At 34.5% G+C, this 24,688-nt stretch overlaps 1 protein-coding gene across 5 annotated transcripts in view; it reads left to right on the plus strand.

The window, feature by feature from the left end:
- STK3 (serine/threonine kinase 3) overlaps positions 1 to 24,688 on the plus strand; it is a 230,261-nt gene that overhangs the window by 11,164 nt on the left and 194,409 nt on the right. For all 5 annotated transcript variants that reach the window (XM_037503491.2, XM_054692085.1, XM_054692086.1 and 2 more), the window contains exons 2-4: positions 11,891 to 11,971; positions 17,625 to 17,753; positions 20,031 to 20,145. In XM_037503491.2, coding sequence (XP_037359388.1) covers positions 11,891 to 11,971; positions 17,625 to 17,753; positions 20,031 to 20,145 — 325 coding nt within the window. The remainder of the gene's footprint in view (positions 1 to 11,890; positions 11,972 to 17,624; positions 17,754 to 20,030; positions 20,146 to 24,688) is intronic.

Below are 24,688 nucleotides of genomic sequence, written 5' to 3' on the forward strand. Positions count from 1 at the left end.
TCAGGAGAGGTCTGCTGCGCCATATGGGATGCTCCCTGGCTGGGCGGGGATCGAACTCGTGCTGCAGTGGCTGCGGATAGCTTCATAGGTTGTGTCTTAACCCCTTGAGCCACCAGGGAGGCCCTGGAAGCTGCTTTATAAGTACAACCCTGACTGATAACAGTATGATCAGTTACCAAATGAAACAAATCCAGATATTAAATATCATGTGTTACACCAGTGAGAATGGCACATATTAAAAAAACTAGCAACAACAAATGTTGGCGAGGGTGTGGAGAAAAAGGAACTCTTCTGCACTGTTGGTGGGAGTGCAAACTGGTCCAACCACTATGGAGAGCTGTGTGGAGATTTCTGGACCTACTAAACATAGAGCTTCCATATGATCCAGCAATTCCACTCCTAGGTATTTACCCAAAGGACACAGAAACATCAATTCCAAAGAACACCTGCACCCCTATGTTTATAGCAGCACTGTTTACAATAGCTAAGCTTTGGAAACAACCCAAATGCCCAAAAATAGATGACTGGATCAAGAAGATGTGGTCCATATATACCATGGAATATTACTCAGCATTCAAAAAAGATAAACACATGCAATTTGCAGCAACATGGATGGCGCTGGAAGGGATCATGCTCAGTGAAATAAGCCAAAAAGAAAAAGAAAAATACTGGATGGTCTCACTCATAGCAGGAATCTAGAAAACTTAAATAAGGGACCAGGAAAATGAATATAAGAAAGTGAAAATCAAAATCAACAAAAAACTATGAACCAGAGACACTTTTTGGGGGTGGGGGGCGGGAAGGGAAGGATTGGGGTCAGAGTGGGGCTTTTGCAATTGTATGGGGGAATATAAAAATAAAATTTATTATTTAAAAAAAAATATGTGTTACTACTTTATAATTTATTAGCCTCCTTTGTTAAGTTTTATTGGGCTTTTTAAGTAAATAGTTATATGTCTCATTGACATAATTGGTAATTTGTGTTTGTCACTGTCACATATGTTTAGAAGAATTAGTTTTGATGTAATTACTTTCTGTTAAAACATACTAGATAGCTCTATAAATTGATAATGGAGATTAGTTTGTTATCTTGCAGTAACCATTGTTAACTTACTATTGTTAATAACCAGTGAAATTTGGATCATAGACATTGGAGAGAAATCATTGCTATGAATAAAATTTATTGTTCATTAATCTCTAGGAATTATAAGAACAAGTCTCTTTATTAGAAGCAATGGAATTCCAAAAAATTCCACTGGAAATTAAACATGTATGTAATAAACTCTTCAGAAGACAATATCTTGATTTTTCCTTTTCTGTTCTTTATTCTTATTGTATATGCCCAAGTTTTCTTTCTTTTAGTTAAAAGCTGACTAGTGTTGTGAAAGAGAGGACTAAAAAGGAAATAAGGTAGTAACTTTAAAGATATTTAGCAGCGTTGGAAAGTCTGGTATACCATGTGATAGATTTTCTGAATAAGTGAAGTAATAAACCTACCTTACACATTATACTTTTATTTTTTTTAAAGATTTATTTATTTATGCATACAAGAGCTGGGGTACAGGCCAGAGATGTGGGGGGGGGTGAGAGGATTCACCAGAGACAGAGTGGGGAACAGAAAAGGCACACTGACTGGAATACACTGCTGAGGGGAGCAGTGGGCGAGACAGGAGAGGTCTGCCTTGCCAGGTGGGTTTCTCTCTGGCCCGCTGGGGATCTTACTTTTGCTGCAGAGGCTGCAGATTGCTTCATAGTGCAGTGATTAACCCCTTGCGCCACGAGGGAGGCCCAAGCATTATACTTTTAAAATAATAAAAAATCATTTGAAAAGAATTAGTTTTGACAGAAAGTATTCCATAATGAAGACAACTTACCAAGTCTTCTGAGATTGATCATTTGCTTTCTTGATTACTCATTATATTTTATGAATTTTAGTTTACAAAAATCCTCATGGAGATAGTTCATAGAACTGTTCATAGCTAGATTCATTGAAATAGTTAAGGGTACTTTTTTGGTGTGTTTAAGGCTTTGTTGCTGCATGTAGCTGTTTTTTCCCTAAACCTAGTCTAGTCTTTTATTGCTATAGGTTCTTTTAATTGCTTTGTTCTTATCTGAACTGCTACTTAATTTAGAATTATTTATCTAATCCCATAGGAAATAGTTCTCTTGATTCTAAAGAAAAGTGCATGCTCCTTGTATCAATTTCTGTTTGCTAGAGGCCCTTTACTTTCTGTTCATAGTTAACATTTCAAAAATATCTTTCACTAAAGAACATTGTTATGCAGTGGAGAGAAAAAAATCAATTCAAACATAGTTATAAGTTTCTAAAATTTAATATGTAAATAACTTTTGCATCAAAAAAGAACAAGATTTTGCTTTAAAAATTATATAAAATCCCCAAGTTAGAACGTTTCTGTCATTTAAGCACTACTTAAATTTTGAGGACTCATGTTATTATCAAAGAAAATTGGAGTTTTCAGATGGCATTTATACCTGTTCAAATACAGAAGCATTACACGTACAGTAGTTTATTTTTAATTTCTATGGATGAGATATTCAGGCTATTTGTCTGTCTTATAATGATCTATTTTTCTATTAGACACAGATGGAATTTTAAATTTTAATTTTTATTTCTTAAAAAAATCCAGGCAGGTAAAAATCCAATTTAAAAAAAAATTATTTTCAAAAAACACTAAGATTGTGAACTATTTCTCAGTCTCTTTCCCTTAGTTTATTTACTGAGAAATGGCTTCATATGTGCTGTTGCTGTGTAATTACACCATGCTGTGAAATCAAAGCACATTTGTCCATCTGTGCAAACAGTGGAAAACAGCTACTTCATACATTACCCACCATCTCTATTCAAGAATGCTTATGAACAAGAAAGCAGAAGTCAGAGTAGAGAACACATTGCAGGATATAGATGTCTTAATATTGTCAGAAATTAGTTTGAAGTTATGTTTTTATTAATGGTTGTACCTCTGATGTATTAAAGTTTGGGATTATTGTGATTCTAGTATCCTTCTGAGGATAGGAGAGATGAGTTGTGAATGTATTTTATTTTTAAAACTTGAAATATAGGGAAATAAGTAAGGTAGAAAATATGAGTAGATCTAGTTTTTAAGTATAGGTGGTGTGTTTTTGGCACAAATTGTAGTGGATTTTTCTATATGGCAAGTATTTGGGTGGCACGTTTCATGTAGGAGTAGTGTATTTTTTTATTTTTAATCAACTAAAGATTCTGTTTCCTCCTTTTTTTACTTGTCAAAACTTGGTAAGGCTGTTGAGTATTTAAAAGTCTTTATAATAAACTGTTAAAAGTTATGAAACTTGTGGGTCTGCATATTTCATACCAGTTTACTTTTTTAGTAGGACATGGATATGTTGGAGGATTTTTAACTGTGCACTTTTACATTGTCTACATCGTCTGGATCTTTATTTTTTTAAAAAATTAGTTATTAACAAAATGAATATGGTAAAAATAACTTTTTAGTACTAGGGGAGTGTATGTTGCAGTGTTTGTTAACCTTGTGTAGGTTTGTTATAAGAGATTAAAAAAAATCATCACCTTCTTGTTGAGGCTAAGTGAAAAAATTCTTAGAAATTAAAAATAAGAGATTGCAAAGATGAAGAAAGAAGAAAATTCTGCTTTCATTTAGAGCTGTCTGCCAGGAAATTATGATATTAGAGTACTTTTGGGAAAGAACCCAACTTGAGAGGAAATGTTATGATAGAGTTGAAAAATAAGACTTCCATTTAATTTAAAAAAGTCTTCTGTTCATCGCAGAGCAAATCTTAGGTGGAGTTCAGCTTATTCTAGTGCCAAATTAATTAACCCCCCCCATAAATTTTAATGTAATTTTATAAAAGTAAATATACTATGTGATCAGCAGATCACATGTTTTATTGTTGAAACAAAAAAAGCTAAAACAGGTTTAAAATCAGCTTTGCCACAAGTTAGTTTTCTGAGTCTCAATATACTCACTTGTAAAAGGAGATAAAAATCTATCATCTTTGGGTTTTGTGAAGTTAAAATAAAATAGTAATTGTGAACCATTCGTCTCTGAAGACAGCTTTCCAAAGTGTTTAAAAAATGTGTGTAGTGTTGTCAACATGCTTTGAAGAAATAGGCAGAGAAAAGGGGAAAGATCATGTAAGAGAGGATGGACATTACTGGCATTACCTCATCACAAAGAAGTAATTTAACTGTCAGATCCCTTCTCAAGTCAGTGATGAAGGCCTTCTATAATTACCTTTATTTGTATATTTTTAAAACACATTTTTGAGTGTCATCTTTTCCTCTTATGCTTTCCTGTTTACTTCTTGTATAATGTACATGTAACTATATACTATATACTTAAATTATAGTGATTATATGATCTTTTATGTGATATGTGAAAATTTAGGACATTTAAGGAATAGTCCACTGTGGCTAGAGTATAGGTAATGGAAATGAGGAGACTGAAGAATTTTTAATTTTATGGTTAGTTAAGATTGTTTATCTTGTATATAATGAGACGTGATTCTTCTTTAAAATATTTCTTGAATTTATTTTTTCCAGTCATTTTCACTCTTAAATTTTTAAGCCCAGATCCTTATTAGCAGAATTTTGGGTTTCTTTATTTGGAATTTGATTTATAGGACATTGAAAATATGGGGATGAAGAGTCTGAAGGAAGAGTATATTGTTTTATACAGCTAGCATTGTTCCACTATTAACATAACTAAAACAAATATACTTCAGAATTTCATTATACATGCTGCCCTATACATTTTTCTAATAACAATTTAAATTTATCTATTTACCTAGATCATCAGTCATTTTACAGAATATGGTATAGTGATTGGGAATTTAAGAAACCGAAAACAAGCTAAAAGTTCATTTCTTTAATCTCTTGAGTGTACAGTGTTGTCCTGGGAGAAAAAAAGAATGTGCTAAATCCTGTTCTAGGAGTTCAGTCAGTTTACTAACTGTAATAGTACATTTCAGATAACTATTTGACTTAAATTAACTCCTGGGAACACTTATGAATGAATAGCCACCTGAAAGAGGTCACTGATTTGTAAAACTTGATGTAGGAATTAATGAAGTTATTGAGTATGCATAAGTATTAGGTAGCTTGCTAACGTGAAAAGCACGCTGTATCTTGGACAGTCACTGCTTTGATTCTGTGTGTCATTTATTACCCGAGTGACCTTGGTTTTCTTATCTAAAAGCTGAGAGTATTATAGAGTAACCACTAAAAGAGTTAATATAGAGATTAAATGAGAAAATCCTGATATGCTCAATGTAAGGCCACACCAAGGCCTTAATGTTTACAACTTTTGTTATCTATCTTTCTCTCTAGATTGGGAGCTCTTGGTTGTCAAGGATTAAATCTTAAGTTTATTTCTATTACTCTGTACCTTGTCTACACAATTAATTTGCGTATATTGAATAAATATGGCTAAATGATAAAACTGGTTTTATCATTATTTGTACCCATGTTGAAGATTTGTTTTAGAAAGACTAGCTTTCCTAGAGATAATATTTCCTAAGCATTTGTGAAATTTGCTCATTAGAATAAGATTGATTAAAAAGGTATTATTTTTATTATTTCTGAAAACCTCAGCCAGTTTATTAATTCAACCTCTAGAAGTAGCCTTTCTTTTCAGTGAATAACATGATTTTATGGAATAATTATTGAGTAATGCATGTATAATTTGATGTTGTTATAAGATATAATTTGAAATTTTCCCCAATTACAGAAAAAAAGTATGTTAAAATCTTAGGAAACAAAAGCATAGAAAAGAGCCACCCAAAATTCAAGACCTGTTACCAGAATGCTGTAATGTTTATTTCCAACAAGTATTTAAATTCCTGTTACGTCCTAGACAGTTTTTGGTGTTGGAGATGTAACAGTGAACAAAACAAAGTCTGTCACTATTTAGGTGCTGGTACGTGCATCACACACACATATGCAGATACATGCATGTTTAAAAGGAAAAATGAAAATGGTTTAATTTGTGCATATTTTATAACCTTTTTTCTCTTAGCAGTGTATTGTAAAATTATTTTAGATAAATAGGATTTCTACAACATTTTGGTCCTCTTTGTTATCTTATTGAATGGATGTTCCATAATTCATTATTATCCATATTTGGACATTTACTTTTAGATTTTATTCCAAATAATTTACAGTGGATATATGCTTTTTTGTTTGTAGTTATTTCAAAGAACAATTTTAGTTGATTTAACTCCTGCAATTTACTCTTCAATAAAACTTTTTATGATGGAAAACTTCAAACATAGTTTGTATAGAAGAGAGGATGAACTTCTCTGTACCTATTAACTCATTTCATTATTTTTAACTTCTGATCAGTCAAGTGTAATTTTTATCCCACACCTCTACTCATTATTATTTTGAAGTGATCTCAGGTGTCATTCATTGCTTCTTAACTATTTCAATATGTATCTCTAATATAAGACTGTTAAACAGTACCATTATCTAAGGATAACATATTCTTAAAATAATAAAATAATCATAATAATATAATAAAATGTTCAGGAGAATTTGGAGAAAACTGGGACTAGTCTGTGTAAAAGGATTCCTTCCCCATACTACAGTGAAGACTTGGAAAATTTTGTTCTGACATCCTAGAAAAATTATTAACAGAAATTCTTACATTGAACAGAAAACATAAAAGTGAGTTAAGCAAGTTTATAGTAAAATTATAGCGGGCATTTAAATGTTTGAAATATTAGCGATGTGGGTGTTGCTGAAAAATAATTCTAATGTTTGAGAACAATGTGGGAGAAGGCTGTTTCCCCTCCCCCCCACTGTATTAACAATGACAGTGTAACAGATTGTAAGGTCAGGAACAGGACACAGTGCAGGTTTTCTGATCCCATGCAGACCAGGTAAAGGAGGAATCAGTCCTTAGTGGGTTTTTGCAGGTCTTTTATTGGGGTTCACCAGGCATATGGCAGGCAGGGGTGCTGGGGGGCCGGGAGGCTGGCAGTCCTCCCAGCCCCTCCGCAAATCCTCACTCTATCTGGGCTCTCTGGCATTCTCTGCTTCTGCTTCTCTGCTTCTCTCTCAGCTTCCCTTTTGGCTTCTGCTGCTGCTCCTGGCGTCCCCGTGACGCCGCCCTTAAAAGCACAGTCTCAGCCCAGGTGAATCCCGTCTACCTATGCCCACACCCTATTCCAGGTGCCCGCCATCAGGCATGCATTCAGGACAAGGATCCATCATCTATCCTGATGGCGGAAGGGCAGAAAAGCCTGATATTTTCTTTACCCTACAGTCCACCCCCTCAGGGTTTTCTGCCATACAGTTATACATATATATACAATTTTCTAAGCAATCAAACAATGCAGCCATGGCAAATACATCAAATATAACAAAATACAACAGAACACAAATAAGTCCAGGCAGGGCACCAACCTAGTGCAAAAGACAATTATTGGTACCAGCAGATGAGCCACCAAATCTGTTGCCGAAGGCACTGCTCATACAAGGGAGGGGAATCACTCACGACATCTATTGCAACATGCCAGGAGCCGTCAGACTTCCTGGCCTTCTCTGACTGTAGTCTCGGCTACAAGCCACACACAGCATCCACCCCCAGGATGCACTAGCTCTGGGACTGGCAATTTTATTCTGTTGGGGGTAATCGCCAACCCTCAGGGTTTCTGTCTGCAGTCGCTCCAACACTCGGCCTTCACAGCCACCAATGCGACTCGAAGACCCCTGCACTCAAGCCAGCCCACTGCACAAGCACATGGGTCGGGGATCCAAACTCTACATTTGGCTTGGGCTCTACCCCAAGCCACGTTCCCCACCCATCCCCCAAGGACATGTTCCTCAGCTCCTCACCCTCACTCAAGAATGAGCAGGGCATCACCCACAGGTGATTTTACAAGACTCACAGGTCTTCAGCATACTAAGGCTGCTTAACAGCCACTCAGGGCTTCTCAACTTAGCATCTGTACCAGCTTTTGCCTTCTCAGTTGGCTTTTCTCCTCCACCTGGCTGCTGGGCATACACAGGCTGCTTTTGGCCATCAAGGCCCACTGGCCACCCCCAGATTCTCAAAAAAAAAAAAAAAAAACATAACCTGCCAAGGTCCTCCGCCTTCTGGCGGGATTGTCAGTCCAAGTTTATCAGTCCATGTCCATCAGTTGAAGTCCATTGGCCTCTCCCTGCATCAGCACCGGCGAGCGCTGTATCATGGTCCTCTCCTCCCCGACGATTCTGCTGCCTCAGGGGTCGTTGGCCGGTCCTTTCGGGTGTCGTAGGCTGGTCCTCTTGGGCGTCTCCTTCATGCCAGGTCCCGTCCTGCAGCTCCTGGACCGTATCCATCTTCTGTGCCCCATGGCGCCCTCAGCGTTGTCACAGGCAAACACTGTTACTCCTTAGTCCCTCCAGGTCTTCGGAGGGCTCCAATACCCGTCTGCATGGATCATCTTGCCGACTTACGCCAATTGTAAAGCAACCAACCCATTCTGAGCAGGTTTATGAATGGTTCTAGCAGCCTCATGCTCTTCGCTGTGGTTTGTAGTCGCCGCACTCCTCCGTACACTCCACTCCTCCACCCTTAAACACGGCACTACCACCATACCGCACTCTGCTGCACCACCCTTATAAATCAGTCTCTTAGCTCAGGTGTACCCACTTCAGGTGCCCACCATCAGGCATGCATTCAGGACAAGGATCCATCATCTATCCTGATGGCGGAAGGGCAGAAAAGCCTGATATTTTCTTTACCCTACACAGATTATCTTCTTATCTCTTATTTTATGAATAAAGTCAAATGACAGGGAAACCAGAATGTCTAACCTACACGTGGTGGGTGTGGTGAGACATTTACACATATCCAGGTGTGAAGCTATAATCTTGAAATTTAAATGTTTGTATAACAATGGTAAATCAGGAAAATTTTATTAAAAACAAAAACCAGTTCTAGAATATGTCTGCCTGGGTATGTAATATCATATTCCATTAGAGAGCTATAAGAGTGGGTGACTTGCTCACAAGATTCCCTAGCACCTGGAAGAGTGTATAGTTGAGAATTTTTTTGGACCTGTGATTAAAAACGTAGTAGTTATGATGAAATTCTGAGGTGTTAAAAACCATAATATGTCAAACACAGATGAAATTATGTTTATTATATTGTGTTTGCCAAGACAGGAAAATAGGAAAATGTGTTGCGTGTATATATAGGATATTTTTTATACTGTGAGGGTTTGAAAAGCAGACAATATAAGAATTACTTAAAATTAAACCATAACTGAAATGATCAGTTTTCATTTAAAACACCAGAAAGGAAAGAAAAAATAAAGACAAAATGACATAAAGCAGGAATCATTTACCAAAATAAGTCATGTGTTTTCATTTGACAAACACCCCAGAGACCATTTTTTTGCCTAAGTTAAATTAATAACATTTCAATTGTTCCACATGTTGAGAAAATGAGATGTGTGGACTAAATTCTCATTAAGTGTTTCCTAGATTCATTTGGGGGACCTATGACTTGTTTGTTTAAAGTAAACCAGATTATGAACCTGCTTTGAAGAAATTGTTTATAACTCCTGAAGAATTGCGTAGTGGTTAGATTACTTTTTGGCTTAGCATTAAAGTGATTTGTTAATATATGCTGCCTCCATTGCTGTATCTTGTGCATGGCTCATCTTGAGCTACTTGTGTTTGCTTAGCCATAAAGGACATGAAGTGAATTTGTTTTTTGAGACACAGTATCAATGCTGCTGAAGAGACAGGCTTCTTTTTCTGGTAGGAATATGCTTTTTTTTAAAAAAATTCATTGTATCTTTTTATTTCACTCTTCTTTCTCTGCCTGTCCCATGTATCAGACATTTTTCTGTCAATATCTTTAACTCCCTCATCTCATTCTTCTATGCATGGCAGAATTCTTTTCTGGCCATGTTCTTCTGCCTAACAAAACACTTAATTCTGTTGTCTGCTGTCTCTCTTGCTTACCTTAAGATTTCTGAGTGGTTTTGAAGAAAATATGCAACCTTAGTAGTTGCCATTTAAAATTCATGACTTCTGATCTCAAATCCTGCAGTGCTATTTGTGAATCTTAGTTAAAATTCACAAATGGGTTTTCTTCCTCCCCTTTCCACCCTTTTCTTCCCTTTTCCACCATTATTTCAAACACAGTTCACTCTTGAACAAAAGGTTGCCCCCACCCCATGTAACTTTTCACTCCTCCAAAACTTAATACCCCGCTGTTGATTTGCGTACTTTTTTCTTGACTGCTGATGGCCGTATAGTATCTGTGTTTGTGAGCATAAGCATAAATGTTTTGGTATATTTTAACTTTTTATAATATATTTTTAGGTATTTTATGGCGGTAAATGATAAACTGCTATCTACATATAGTTTATGTATTCAGAAACATGCCTTTTTAAAAAAATTGATACATATTTGTCAGTCATTTACATATCTCTTGAACTTTGAGGTTAACAGCTTCTCATCTCCATATGTTCACGTTTTACTCACCTTCCACTAACCCTCCTTTGTCCTTCCTTTCTCCTGCCTGTTCCCTCTGGTAACCAGTGTATGTTTCCCAGAGTCTAAGTTGCTTTGCTGTGTTTTGCTGTGATTCCACAGATTAATGAAACCATCTGTTATCTCTCTTTCACTTTCTGACTTATTTCTCTTAGCATAATCATCTCAAAGTCCATCCATTTTGTTCCAAAAGGAGCTATTTTATCTTTTTAAATAACTTAGTATTATTCCACTTAGTATATTTTCCACAGTTTCTTTATCCAGTCATCTATTGTAGGGCACTTAGGTTGCTTCCATGACTTGGCAGTTGTGAGTAGTGCTGTTGTGAACAATGGAGTCCATAAATCTTTTTCGTATTAGTGTTTTCATGTTCTTTTGCTTATTACCTATCAGTGGTTGCTGGATTATATGTAATTTCTATTTTTGTTTTTTTAAGGCATCTCCATACCTTTTTCCATAGAGGCTGCACCAAACTGCATTCCTACCAATACTGGATGAGCGTTCCTTTTTCTCTACATCCTCACCAGTATTTGTTTCCATTCTTTTTGATAGAACCATTCTCATAGGGATGAGGTGATATTTTATTCAGTCTCCGCAGGTTTTGGTTTGTTCCAGGATTCTTTTTGTGGTTAATTTCTAGCTTTACACCATTATGATCTGAGAAACGTTTGATAGAATATCTATTTTCATATGTTTTTTGAGACATGTTAACACTACCATCTCTATCATTTCTGTTTGTTTTAATTGATTAAATTTTCTCCCTTTGTGTCATAGTTCATGAATTTTCATATGTCTAGTAATTTTTAAAAAAGATTTATTTATTTATTTATACAAGCACTGGGTACAGTCAGAAGTGCGGGAGGGTGAGAGAATCCACCAGAGCCAGAGCAGGGAGCAGAACAGGCAGACTGAAGAAATACACTGCTGAGGAAAGCAGCAGGTGTGACAGGAGATGTCTCGTCTGCGCACCATGTGGGACCCTCCCCACTGGCCAGGGATCGAACCAGCACTGCAGAGGCTGCAGGCAGCTTCGCAGCCCAGCGCTCAACCGCTGCACCACTGGGGAGGCCCATATGTCTAGTAATTTTTGATTGAAATCTTGGCGTTGTAAATAACATTATTGATGCAGGGCTTTGTTTGAGTTTAAGGGATTTATAGAATTTTCCTAGTAGGAATGTAAATTACCTTGTGGATTGACTTAATGTTTTTGATGCTGCTTCTGGGCAGATTAAAGAACAGAGATTGGAAGGTGACTACTGTATACATGCTTATGTTGTTTGATTTTTGAAATATCTAATATATTGTCTGGTAAGAATAAAGTTGAAAATTTTATAAACAATCTTGAGGAAATATTTTATTTTTGTTTTCTCTCATCAGTAAGCTAAAAAAGCTGAGTGAAGATAGTTTGACTAAGCAACCTGAAGAAGTTTTTGATGTATTAGAAAAGCTTGGAGAAGGGTAAGTACAAAAAATATGAAAGTAGCATTCAGATGATTGACAAAAATCAAAATACTATGTCATATTCATCTTTCACTAAAAGACATGCTTGAATTGAATAATGGTAAAACATGAGTATATTCTGTAGCAATCAAAATGAATTTGTAAGGGTCTTTCATGCTTTTCTAGGATGCATTATATATGACTGTGAGGAAATTTGTTTGCCATTGATTTTTCCTTTTTGAAGTTTATTTCTAACTTCTTTCACTGTTAAATGAAGAAAAGTATTGCACCTTTTGAAACACACCAAGTGGATTGAATACATAATTAAAAAAATTTTTTTCCTTGTGTAAAAATAATTTAAAAAGTTGGACTTCTTAGTGTTGAAAGTTTTTTCCTTAGCAAAAGGTACTATTAAGAAAATGAAGAGACTAGCCATGGACAAAGAGAAAATATTTGCAAACCAAACCATATTTCTGACAAAGAACTTGCATCTGGAATATATGTATTTTAAAACTCTCAAAAACATCTCAAAGATATCATTTAAAAATGAAATGGATGAACAATCTGGGCAGATTTTAGCAAAGATAGACAAATGGCACATAAGCACATGAAAAGTTGCTCAACATCATTAACCATGTTAGGTAATTGCAAATTAAAATGACATAGATATCTGTTAGAACAGCAAAAAAAGAAAATACTAAACGGGGGAATAGCAGTATATATTCAGATAAATTACTCAAGGCTAAAAGATCTCTATTGAATAAAAAGGGACATTAGGTAATGTTATGAAGGACAAGCTCTAATAGTTATAATGAAATACATATGTGTCAGACACTGTGAGAGTAAAAAACACTAGAAATGTCAGGGGGTTCTAACAAAAGTAGAGTCCTGACATTATTGTCTCGTGGAATTGTATGGAATAATAGAAAAAAAGAGAAAAGACACAGAGGGGTTAAATATTATAATCAGTAAACTTAATTATATATGTAAATACATTATGAGGTATTCATGTCTATATTTAAATAACTATATATCTGTATATCTATGTTTTTTTTTGCATTCCTTCTATTTTTTTGGTATGTTTGTGGACCATTGATTTAAAAAATCTAATAGGGCCTCCCTGGTGGCGCAAGGGGTTATAAGCACTGCAGTATGAAGCAATCCGCAACCTCTGCAGCACAAGTTCAATCCCAGGCTGGCCAGGGAGCAACCTACATGGCACAGCAGACCTCTCCTGACTTGCCTGCTGCTCCCCTCAGTAGTGTACTTTGGTCAATCTGCCCGTTCTATTCCCCACTGTCTCTGGTGAATCCTCTCTCACTGCACCCCGCAACCCCCCCCCCCCCCGCATCTCTGGCCTATACCTCAGCTCTTGTATGCATAAATAAATAAATCTTAAAAAAAAAATCTAATATATTCTAAAATGATTTTGCAGGTCACATATCTGATTATAGTCTACAAAATTTAGAAATAAGTTATTACAATATGATAAACCTGCACTAATAGGAAATTATAAAACATAATCTGAGGTAACCTATGTTTGAGAAGGAAATTACAAATTATCAAAAAAACAATAATAAGGAAGTCATATTATAGCAATATCTATAGAATAGCATAGCTATAATCAGGGAAAATATTTAGTTTAAAATTCCTTCATTACCACAGAAGAAAGACAAAAAAATTAAGAGAAATAAGTTCTTATTTAAAGAACGTAAAATATATATCAAGGGAAGCTAGGAAGAATTAATAAAAGAAATAACTGAAATGAATAAAATAGAAAACAAAAATGTAGAAATGATAAATATACACAAAGCTGTTTCTTTGAGCAGATCAATAAAATAGCTAAACCTCTTCAAATTTTACTAATGAAAAAAGAGAGCAAAAACTAGAAGATTTGGAATAAAAGAAGATAGAACCAATGACAGAAAAACGATTTGACAAAGAAAGAGATTATATCCTGCTCTATAACAGTTCATTTGAAAATTTTAAAGTACATGATTTCCTAATAAAATATAAATTATGTGACTCACCCCATAGAAGTTAAAACTTAAATAGATCAATTACCATAGAAAGGATGGAAAGATGATTAAATATCTATCTACTAATTTAAAAAGATAGCAATTTATATAGCAGTATTTACAATGACCAAAAATGTGGAAGTCACAAAATACGTATCAACTAATGAATGGATAAATGATATGTGATATATCCTATGATGGAAAATAATTTAGTCAGTGAATGTAGCCTGATCCTAAAAGTCATATATTGTGTGACTCCATTTATGCGAAGTGCCTTGAATAGATAAATGCATAGACCTAGAAAACAGATTGCAGATGTTTTGGAACTAGACAGTAGTAATGGTCATCTAACATTGTGACTGCACTAATCGTCACATTTAAAATGTTTAGAACGTTTTGTACATTCACTGAACACAAGGTTTTCAAGGCTTATCCATATTGTAGCCAAGTATTAGTACCTAATTCCTAAATGACTAAATACTCCTATCAATCACTAAATAATTTTCCATAATTACTTTTGCTACTCCTTGTGTTTATCATGTTTGCTTTGTCTCAAAGAAGGTGTTACCACTCCTCCTCTTAATGAATTTCATCATCCATTAAATTTAGGGAGCTCATTTCAGAGTAGGCATCTTTGCTATCTCTAACCTGCATTAAAGAGCTTTCAATGATGCCCATAAAGATAGTACCCTTTGGACTCTTTCAGTGAACCTAATAAGGGTGTAGATGAGCAAGTTGCATATAATAAATGCCTTTCAGTAGTCCATCTACTTGGGCCTTTGATCTTCCTGTAATGTATATGAGGATCACTAGTATCTCATGTAAGTAGGCCACTGTTGCATCCAGGTTTCAGTTAACTTGCTTACCAAACTATTGGGGATGCTCTCAACTATTAGTGCTAATATATTGAGTTTGGAATTTCTGGAATTAGATCTATATCAATAAATTCTTTTCTCCCTGGAAATCTTGGAATTCATTCCCATACCTGCTTTTTAGGGTTCTATTAATAAAAACTGGCAAAATTTTATAACACTTTGGTGTGAAGAGTAGCTGCTCTTGGATCAGATTTATACTCATCTTCCTGTCTGTCTGTGAGGACTCAAGTTTAATTATTGTTCTAGAAGCACTGAGAGATTTGGTAGGGTGGTCTAGAGGAGGATCTACATTTTCCTGAAAAGTGACTGCTTGATGTGAGGTCTTTAGGCATTGTGAATGCAATCTCAAATTGGGAGTTAAGATAGTTTTTTGCTGGCAAAGGAGATTTGTTAAGGTTGGGGTTTTGCAGTATTAAGATGAATAAGAAGCTGCCTAAAATTCCAATGCCATTTCTGGAAATCTTTTTTTTACACTTAAAAGTCTAACATAACAGATGTGATATTGTGAATTCAGTTTGCAGTGTACTTTGCAATTTAAATTCTAACTAGATTAGGCTTTTTGAGTTTGCTTTTTTGAAACCTCAGCCCTTTGCCCAAAAGAATTAAGAAACTTGTAGGGGTCATTAGGAAGTTGTCTGTTCTCTTAGTCTTGAGTTGGGAACTTGGGCCCTGACCTTGTTATATTTCTTCTGTAACTTTCAATGTAAGAAGGGGTAATGAGCTCATTCTGTAGTCCTTTCACTCTTACTTTCACCATAACATTCTATTGATACAGTGTTTGTTCTTCTGAAGCTTTGCCTAGACTCTCGGGAACTAAGGGCAATAATAAAAGATAGCAGTTTTTCCACTGGATGCTATAGACTATCAGTGTTCTATTTGACACTGGCGTTGAAGTCACTATTCAAATCTAAGAAAGATCTGATCCAAGATTTCTGTATTTAAGATTCTTTCTCTTGGAACCAATCCTTTCCTGTGCTATAGATTATTGGTGGGAGGAATTGGTCAGGAAAGAAGAAGCTAGTCTATGTACTATGGTGTAAAAAGTTGATATAAAATTAGGGAGCTTAAATGACTTGTAGAAGGGCCAGAGATGCAAAGGTCATGGAAGCTGCTGCTGAAGGTCAGAGAAGCTAAAGGTGAAAATCTCAGTCTGAAGCACTGTAGTGGGTGTTCCTTACATGCTATCTGGGGATCTGCTGGATTCCTTAAGAATCTTTGAAAAGATTTGCTGCAGCATTGTAGTGGTTTGCAACAGGCTCAGCTGGAAGCCACCGTGTTTCTCATATCTGCCAGTGCATCTGCTGCAACCTCATTTGGAAAATGATGGTTTCTCCTCAACTTTCGTTATTCAGATTTCATACATGTTTCCATTATCAAATTAATTAGGATTCATTCAGAGAAGGAAATTCTGGGAAGTGGTTTCCAGCTTCTCTTTTGTAGTGCTGAGATCTTAGAAGAGAGTGGTGGTGTTTCTTAATTGATAGTAGATAATTTGGCACTGAATTCTACATTATTTTATATGTGTGTGTTCATATAGATGTGCAAACACGTATATGCATGTATATGTACATGCATACATACATATACAGAGGAACATAAACACAGGTACACACATGACTTTTGCGTGTGGGTGCATGTACATCCCAAAGGTGACATTGGGTATCAAAGTAAATTATTTCAGATATTACAGAGAAAGAGAGGGTAAGATAAAATTTGTTTTGTTAATGTGGCTGTTTTATTACTTATTTTTTACTTTTTCACTTATTTTGAAAAATTATAAATTTGAAAGGTGATTCTACGTAGCTTCCTAGTATTAGGAAAGATTCCATATCCTTAATGACTTGCTCTTCTTTTTCTTCTGTAGAAGTAAATAATGTAGTGAGAAGAACATATTCATTGGAGTTAGAATAGGTTTGAATTCTGGCCTTGTTGGTTATTGGTTTCAGAGTCTCTGTTTCCTTGTCTTTTAAAATGGTTATGGTAGTATTTTATCCCACAGTTGATAGGGTTGAATTTGATAATATATGTAAAATACCAAGCATAGTACCCGGTTTACAGTGAAAGCTTAATAACTGGTATCAGTTTTTACCTTTTTTTTAAAAATTCATTCAAAAGTACAGATATTTTCCTTATTATTTTTGTTTTTTTAAGCACATGAATGTTTAATTAGCAAAGTTTCAAGAGGTGTAGCAGAGACTTTCTGGCAAGTGGCCATTATATTCTACTACTCATTTTTTTAATGAGTGTATTGTCTTGCTTTTGAGAGGACAATAGTGAAAGACGCATTTGAAAAGACCTTGAAACAATAAGTCAAGGACCAGATGACTGAAGATAAACTGCTTCTTTGACTTTGTTGTCCTGTGGTGGTCCCTAGTGGATGTTTTCAGTTGTTCCTAAATAGAAAAGGGTTGGGACTTTGATATCTGGGGATAATTTTGTTTAAGGTGAGATCAATTATTTCTACTAACTTGAGAAGTTAGCTGTTTTTATCTACATTTCATTACTTAAATTTCCATTTATATCTTCTTAATGCTGCATTTGTTTGAGTTGACAAACCGTAAGTCTGTTTCTTTCATTCATAAGAATAACAAATTTTTACATTAACTTAGTGATTTTAATAGATTTTAAAATCTATAATTGAGACAATTATGCAAAGATATAAATTCACTTATTTGTCACCATTAAACATTATTTTAAACTAGAAAGTACTCAAGAAACACGTTTTTCTCTGATAACTATGATTGAAAGGGGAAAATTAAAAATGTCTGTTTTTTTTAGGTCTTATGGAAGTGTATTTAAAGCAATACATAAGGAATCTGGTCAAGTTGTGGCAATTAAACAAGTACCTGTTGAATCAGATCTTCAGGAAATAATCAAAGAAATTTCAATAATGCAGCAATGTGACAGGTATGAAGCAATTTTTAAATTTATTTTCATTTTAATGAATTTATGAATAGTAAAATGCATTGTTTTTTTAGTTTTCTTGTCTGACTTTCTTGTCTAATCCTTCAAGGAAGATGAAGATAGATTTGTAGTAATCGGAGGGCTGCTTTAGCTCTAGTCTTCTATGTATGTTCCAAGCAGGAGAGAGAAGGGGAGAAGCAGGAGAAAGGACTTTCCTAGATACCCTCAGCTTATGTTTTATGCATCAAAATTGAGTCAGATGGTGACTTTAGAACTGTTGTTGTTGGGGAATCTGGATACATTGTCACCCCTGATCAAATCAGGACTCTATTGTTAAGAGATACATAGACAACTTTGTCTTCCAACAGTTCCTTATACTGTAAACTCTAGCTAATTAAGGGCTGAATAAATACTAGAGGAACTTTGTCGCTTGGGTCTATTCAATTTTGTTTTTCTTTAGAGTGTGCTATATATTTAGATTATATTGTTTATTTCCTATAAAAACTGTGTAACTGGAAATTCAAATGGTATTAATAATGCATATATTCCTCCAGACCAGAATAGATAATTACAAAGATTTCCCGGTCCTTGCTATTAATTTGGTCACTTGATAAGAATGTATTTTCTTTTTTTTTTTTTTATAGAGGCATGATTTTATTTATTTATTTTGTTGGTTTGTTTTTTTTTTATTATGCATGTCGCTGTTTTATTATTAGGGTGAGAGAAAATAGCCAGAGGGGGAGCAGAGCACTTTACCGAAGTACACTGCTGAATGTGGCGGCAGGAGAGGCAGGATCTGGGATCCTCCTGGTAGGGGCAGCCGGGGATCGAACCGGCGCCGCAGAGGCCGCGGGCAGCTTCGCAACCCAGCGCTCGCTGCGCCAGATTTCCGATAACAATCCCTATAGTTGATGTGTGGAAAATTGTAGTATAATGCTGGGTCCAGCAAGTGATTTTATTATTATGGTTAAAAATAGTTCAGGGACTAGTGTGGTACTTTACAGATTTTATTTGAATGTGACTGAGGAAAGGCAGGATCTCAGATACTACTATTATGTGTCTCTTGCCACTAACCTTTGTGCATTTGCTTGCTCTGAAACAGCTCCCTATTTGTTTATTGTGTCTTTCATTTTTGCCTTCTCTAGCCTATTCTTCCCTGAATCTAGAGTGATTTTTTAAAAAGGCAAACCTAATTAAGCTTTCCCTGAATGAATATGGTTGTATGAGGAGCATTATAGGTTGAGGGAACCCCGGAGAAATCGAATTCTTTTTTTCATTATCTACTTTAAACTTTTAAGGGGAAAGGAAAGTAAGAATAAAAGGAGAAGGAAATGTGAATGAAATTCTAGAAATTTTATACCATTTTGTAGCAGATTGATTTATACATAGTAGGTACTTCTCAAATATTTGTTGAAAGAAATAATTTATAAAATATGCTTCCTCCCTTATAGATTATCTACAGTTTGAAGTTCTAACCTTTTTTTCATAATTAAAAATTCTACCCTTACTGTAAAGTTCCATCTGATGGCTTCACCATGGCCAGTCAGGTCCCCCTTTGAGCTCTTGTAGCATTTAAACTGTGTGCTACTTAGTTTGTATTGCTTTGTATGTTCCATCTTTTTTTGATTCTGTGAATATGGATACTCCGCCTTTTTCAGTTGAGTAAGATGTTTTACAAATCAGTGTATGTAGCAAAGCCACAGAAAAGTATTAATGGAAATGGCCATTCCACCCTTTCAAAGTCTTCCTAAATAAACATCTTGGCTATAAACATTATTTATTATGCTCTAAGGATACAAGCCCTCAGTTCAGAAATACTCTGTGCTGCTAGTAATTTTAATTGTCTGATTTAAAGCAAAAAATAACAATTATTTTTCTCCAACATTTTCAGAAGCCAGAATGAAAGAATTAAATTTTTTTTGCCTCATTGAAATATAGAATGTATTAAAGTTGAGTGTTAACATTTGACTAAATACAAATTTCTTTAGAAGATTTATATTTGAGATGTTTTAAAGGAAAATATTTTCATTATGTTAAATAGTAAGTGGTCTGCCAAAACAGAGCCTTATTTGGGCCTCCTCTGATTTGTAATCCTGTTAAATTTCATCCATGAATTGAAGGCTAATTATACACAGTTGGTGAATATTACATACAAACAATTTAATGTATAATAGAAGTTTACTTATTGGAGCATTATGAAATGTTAAAAATTTGTATTAGGATTAAGAAACAATGGGGGGGAGAATTAACTAAGCTTGATTGTCTCTATATTTGTTTTAGTCCATATGTTGTAAAGTATTATGGCAGTTACTTTAAGAACACAGACCTCTGGATTGTTATGGAGTACTGTGGAGCTGGCTCTGTCTCGGACATAATTAGATTACGAAACAAGACAGTAAGTATTTTTAAATTGTTTAGCTAATCTTATTTCTAAAGATTTGTTTTAGAATTTGATTACGTAGTATTTTGTTACAAAGAAAACATTATTGTGAAGAAATAAAGGATCTTATACTATAAAGAGATCTGGTGTGAGAGGTATGAAAACTAGCCACATATCATTGTATAGCAAAGTTAGGAATCATGTGATTATTTATTTTTTGGTATAATTTTTGTTAAGTCACTGAGAAACTACCATGGTACTCTTCTTTTTTATTTGAAATTAGTGTTTAGGTTCTTTATATAGTTAATTAAATAAATCATAGCTAGAATTTTATCTAAAGGTCATAATATTGATGGTATTACTTTATGTTATGTATATCATATAGAATATGTTACATTATATCCTATATTATAATCTGTGGGTGGCATGGGAGAGTGTGACTCCCAGATGTGAAAAATTTCTACTTGCAGACCGTCGAAATTTTGCTTCTAAACTCAATAAAATAGTTGAAAAAAAATTTTTGTCTTTATTTTCACAAATATTACCAGGATGTTTGAAAGTGATAGAATGAGATCGTGACTTTTTTATTTTTATTTCTATAAATTCAGTTTAGTGAAATGTGTTACTTAATAGCTTTCTGTCGTTAGGTTTTTTAACATCAAGTGAAGGAGCTATTTAGCGAATTGCTCAGTTTAGCTAGCAGTGCATCAAGTTTACTTGATAATTTATAAGAACAAAAAAGACCTTTTTTATCTGTGACTAAGAATAATCAGTGAAATAATTTGTAATTCTGTAGAATTGTAACCCAGTTACTATATGACATTATTATATGTTGTCAGCCATGTTTCAATAAAATACATTCAGAAAATACTTGACTACATGAGCCAATTTGTGGTTAACCAGATCATTTTCAATTTTGATTGGGGAAGTACATTGTAAGTTTATCCTAATTTTTTTTTTTTGGTTAGAGAAAATAAATAGGATTTCTTTTAAAAGGAAGTGAAACAGATGTTAAAATAATCCCTGTTTTGATGGAATGGATTAAATGATTTGTGACTTTTAGAATTTTTGTGGCACCTAACTAACATTTATGTAAATCAGATGATTCTCCAATGGCAGAACAATGCTTTAATTGAAAATAATTGTATTCCAGTTAGAGAAATATTTTAAAACCATTTCAGGACTAACTAAATGCTTTGGGTTTTTTAATTACCAAGTAAAAATATGAAGAAAAAGTATGTGAAATGGAAAATCTGTTTTCTTGATTTTAAATAGTAATATTATATAATTTTGATGAGATAGGAAGTGTTTGGTGTAAGTACTTACTTCTTGTTGTCCATAATTACAAACTATTAAGATATTCTATGGCCTGTAAAGTGGATATAAATAGGAACATTATCCTTAGGAATCTCCTTTATCAGTTGTCAGAGAAAAGATTTTGTTTTATACTGGTCACCTGACATTTTAGAACACAATTCATTAATCATGTTGAGAAGTCATCCATTTGGAATGTTTTAATTGTTACTCTCACAGAAATGTTATTCTTGGGCATGGTAGTGCCTGAGTGCTAGATGTGAAAAAGAACACAGAGCTGCAAGGATATTGCTCCTGGGCAATAGATAATGGCTCCTGTTAAATTTCAACAATATTTGTATCCTATTATTCCATCATTTGTGTATTATCTAAAAAGAGTACCATTATTGTGAAGGGTGGCAATATAAAGATATGTATTATCCTGTTTTCTTAAAATGCTGGGACTTTGTAAATATTTCATCATTTTACAGGACTGTTCACCTGAGTGATACCCTTGATTATCAGAATTTCAGACATGTGGCTGTTTCTGATGGGCTCACTTTCAAAAATGTGAACAGTGAAACTCATCTTTGTTCTATTAAAACTCCCTCAAATAGTTGATTGCTTTATGGTCACGGAGCAGTCAATCTTTTCTTAAGTGTATGGAAATCTTTTATTCTTTTTTTAGTACTTGTATCCTCTATTGTTTTTTGTCATATACTTTGTTTCTTCTAATTCACATTTTAAGCAGCAGAGATTTCATATTGTTTTATATTGTCAGTGTTCATTTTTAATTGTTTTTATTGCTCTTTATTCTTTTCTGTGTTTCTCAGTTGTCTGAAGAACAATGTCCTTTAGCATTTAGTGTTTCCTTGTGTGTGAGTATGATGCTGATACAAGTTCAGTTTTTTTTGGTATGAAAATGTCATTTTTGAATAATGTATTTGCTGGGTAAAGAATTCTAGGTTGGCAATTTTTTTTTTTTAGAGTTTTGATTTGCTGATTTGTGTTAAGAAGATATACTCTTAGGAAAGCTACCTAAGCAACATACTTTGTATAGCGTTATGCTTGTGTCTGAAAGAAATCTCATTAGGGATGAAGAATTCTTGATTTTTAATTATTGATTACTGTTTTTGATCAAATGTTTCCTTGAAAATTAAAGGCACAGGAAAAAAGCATATGACTAAACTTTTAAAAAATAATTTGTGTTCACTCTTTTTAGCCTTCTGCATAACACTATTGATGTTTTGTCCTCCTTCCTATGTGTAGTTTCATAACCTGTCACTTTTATTATGCATTTAGACTCTAGCTTCACAGTTCGAGCCTACTCCTAGAATAAAAACTGGATTGGTATTTTGGTGTTTTTGTTTATGCTATTGCCTTAATCTCCTCTCCATCTTTGAGTGTTCCTTTCACCACCAGTTTGTCTAGTTAATTTGTTTCTACAAAGCACCAGCTCAAATGTCATTTCCTCTTTAAAACTTTCCCTATTTTTTTAGGTAGTTTCTGTTTGGTTGTTGATTAAGTAATTAAGTCTTTGTTTCATAGTCACTCTTACTTAAGGAGCAAATAATGCTAGCTGCTATTATTATAAATTTATTTCTGTTTTACATATTATTTTTACATATTTACAGTCTACCAGGTAGATTGAGCATATTTTCATTTGTGTATTGGACCTGTTTTACTATAGTATAATTGGCAGACTACATTATTATTATTTTTTTTTTAAAGGAGAACTCTTTTGTTTTTTTGTTTATTTATTTATACAAGCACTGGGTACAGTCAGAAGCGTGGGAGGGTGAGAGAATTCACCAGAGCCAGAGCGGGGAGCAGAGCAGGCAGAAAGACCGAAGTACACTGCTGAGGGGAGCAGCGGGTGGCAGGAGAGGTCTGCGCGCCATGTGGGACCCTCCTCTAGTGGCCAGGGAGCAGCCAGGGATCGAACCGGCGCTGCAGAGGCTGCAGGCAGCTTCGCAACCCAGCGCTCAACCGCTGCGCCACCGGGGAGGCCCAGACTACATACATTATTTTAATTTCAGGTGTACAGTTTTTTATCTATCATTTGCTTTGTGTTGATGTTTTTCTTAATAATTTGCAAGGCTGCATGTTTGCTAATAGTTATATAAGCACTTCACATTTTATTTTAAAAGTTTTAAAACCAGTCACCTGATTGTTATCATGGATATTAAAGAAGGGATTTCAAAATATCTCTTTCATAGGTTTTATGCCCAGCTTGAACTTTTCTTCGGGAAACATCTAGGAAAAGGCATATACCTTTAAGTTTGGTTTAATTAGGCAATTTATAGTGCTTCGAACTGAGGTTGAGTAGCAATGAGTTGGAGTTGTGCTTGCTTAAATGCTGCTGCTTAACATGGGGCAGATCACAGAACTGGCATGTGAGCTGATTAAAAAAAATGGTAATTGTAGAACTTGTGTTAGAGATCAGGTAAGGTGAAACTTCTATATTCCAGTGGGCAATAACAGTTTTTCTAAGTCTTATGGTTGCATTATGATTTAAAATTACTAGTTAGTATTCATTGAATGTTTTGGTTTAAATGAATTGGAAGACCTACAAATAAGTAATTTTGAGTTAAACTCCTGATTTCTGTGATCAAACCCACAAATGCAGGTCAAGTCCTGATGTCATATGTATTTATTTGCTGATTTTTTTTGGCATTATTTTAAACTGTCTTATATGTCTGGTGAAATGTATATATAGATAACTAGCTGTGGTAATCTGTACTTAGAAATCACATTATATAGTCAGTTTCTAGTGTTTATAAGAAGAGTGGTTGCAGTTGCCTTCCATTATAAGCTATTCAAGGGCAGGCATTTTTATATATATTGGAAATTTTATATACATTGGAAATATTACAAGTGCCTGGAATGGCTAATGGATCTAGAAAACCCTTGATAAATATTTTTTGAATTAAACAGGTCAGTTCCTTGGCTGCTTTTCCTGTGAATATAAAACAACCCTTCCTTTTCAGTGTTATATATTTGTAGGTAGCTAAAATTTGCGTGGCTACTAATATTTAGTATTAATAATGTAAGTTACTGAACACATATGGCCCTATATAAAAGACAGGCCATAAAAATGTGTTTACTAGTAACCTTGGAACACATGAAGTAACAGCACCTGTTACATTGGTTCCTGATTTTTAGAAAAGTTATGAATATATGTGAATTAAATTTTTTGCTTATTTTTACAGATGTCTATTTTGATAATGTTAACTATGGGCTTCCTTTGGATGGTGAAAGAGAA

The sequence above is a fragment of the Talpa occidentalis genome, unplaced genomic scaffold (assembly GCF_014898055.3).
Source record: "Talpa occidentalis isolate TD23 unplaced genomic scaffold, MPIMG_talOcc4v2.1, whole genome shotgun sequence".
Lineage (NCBI taxonomy): Eukaryota > Metazoa > Chordata > Mammalia > Eulipotyphla > Talpidae > Talpa > Talpa occidentalis.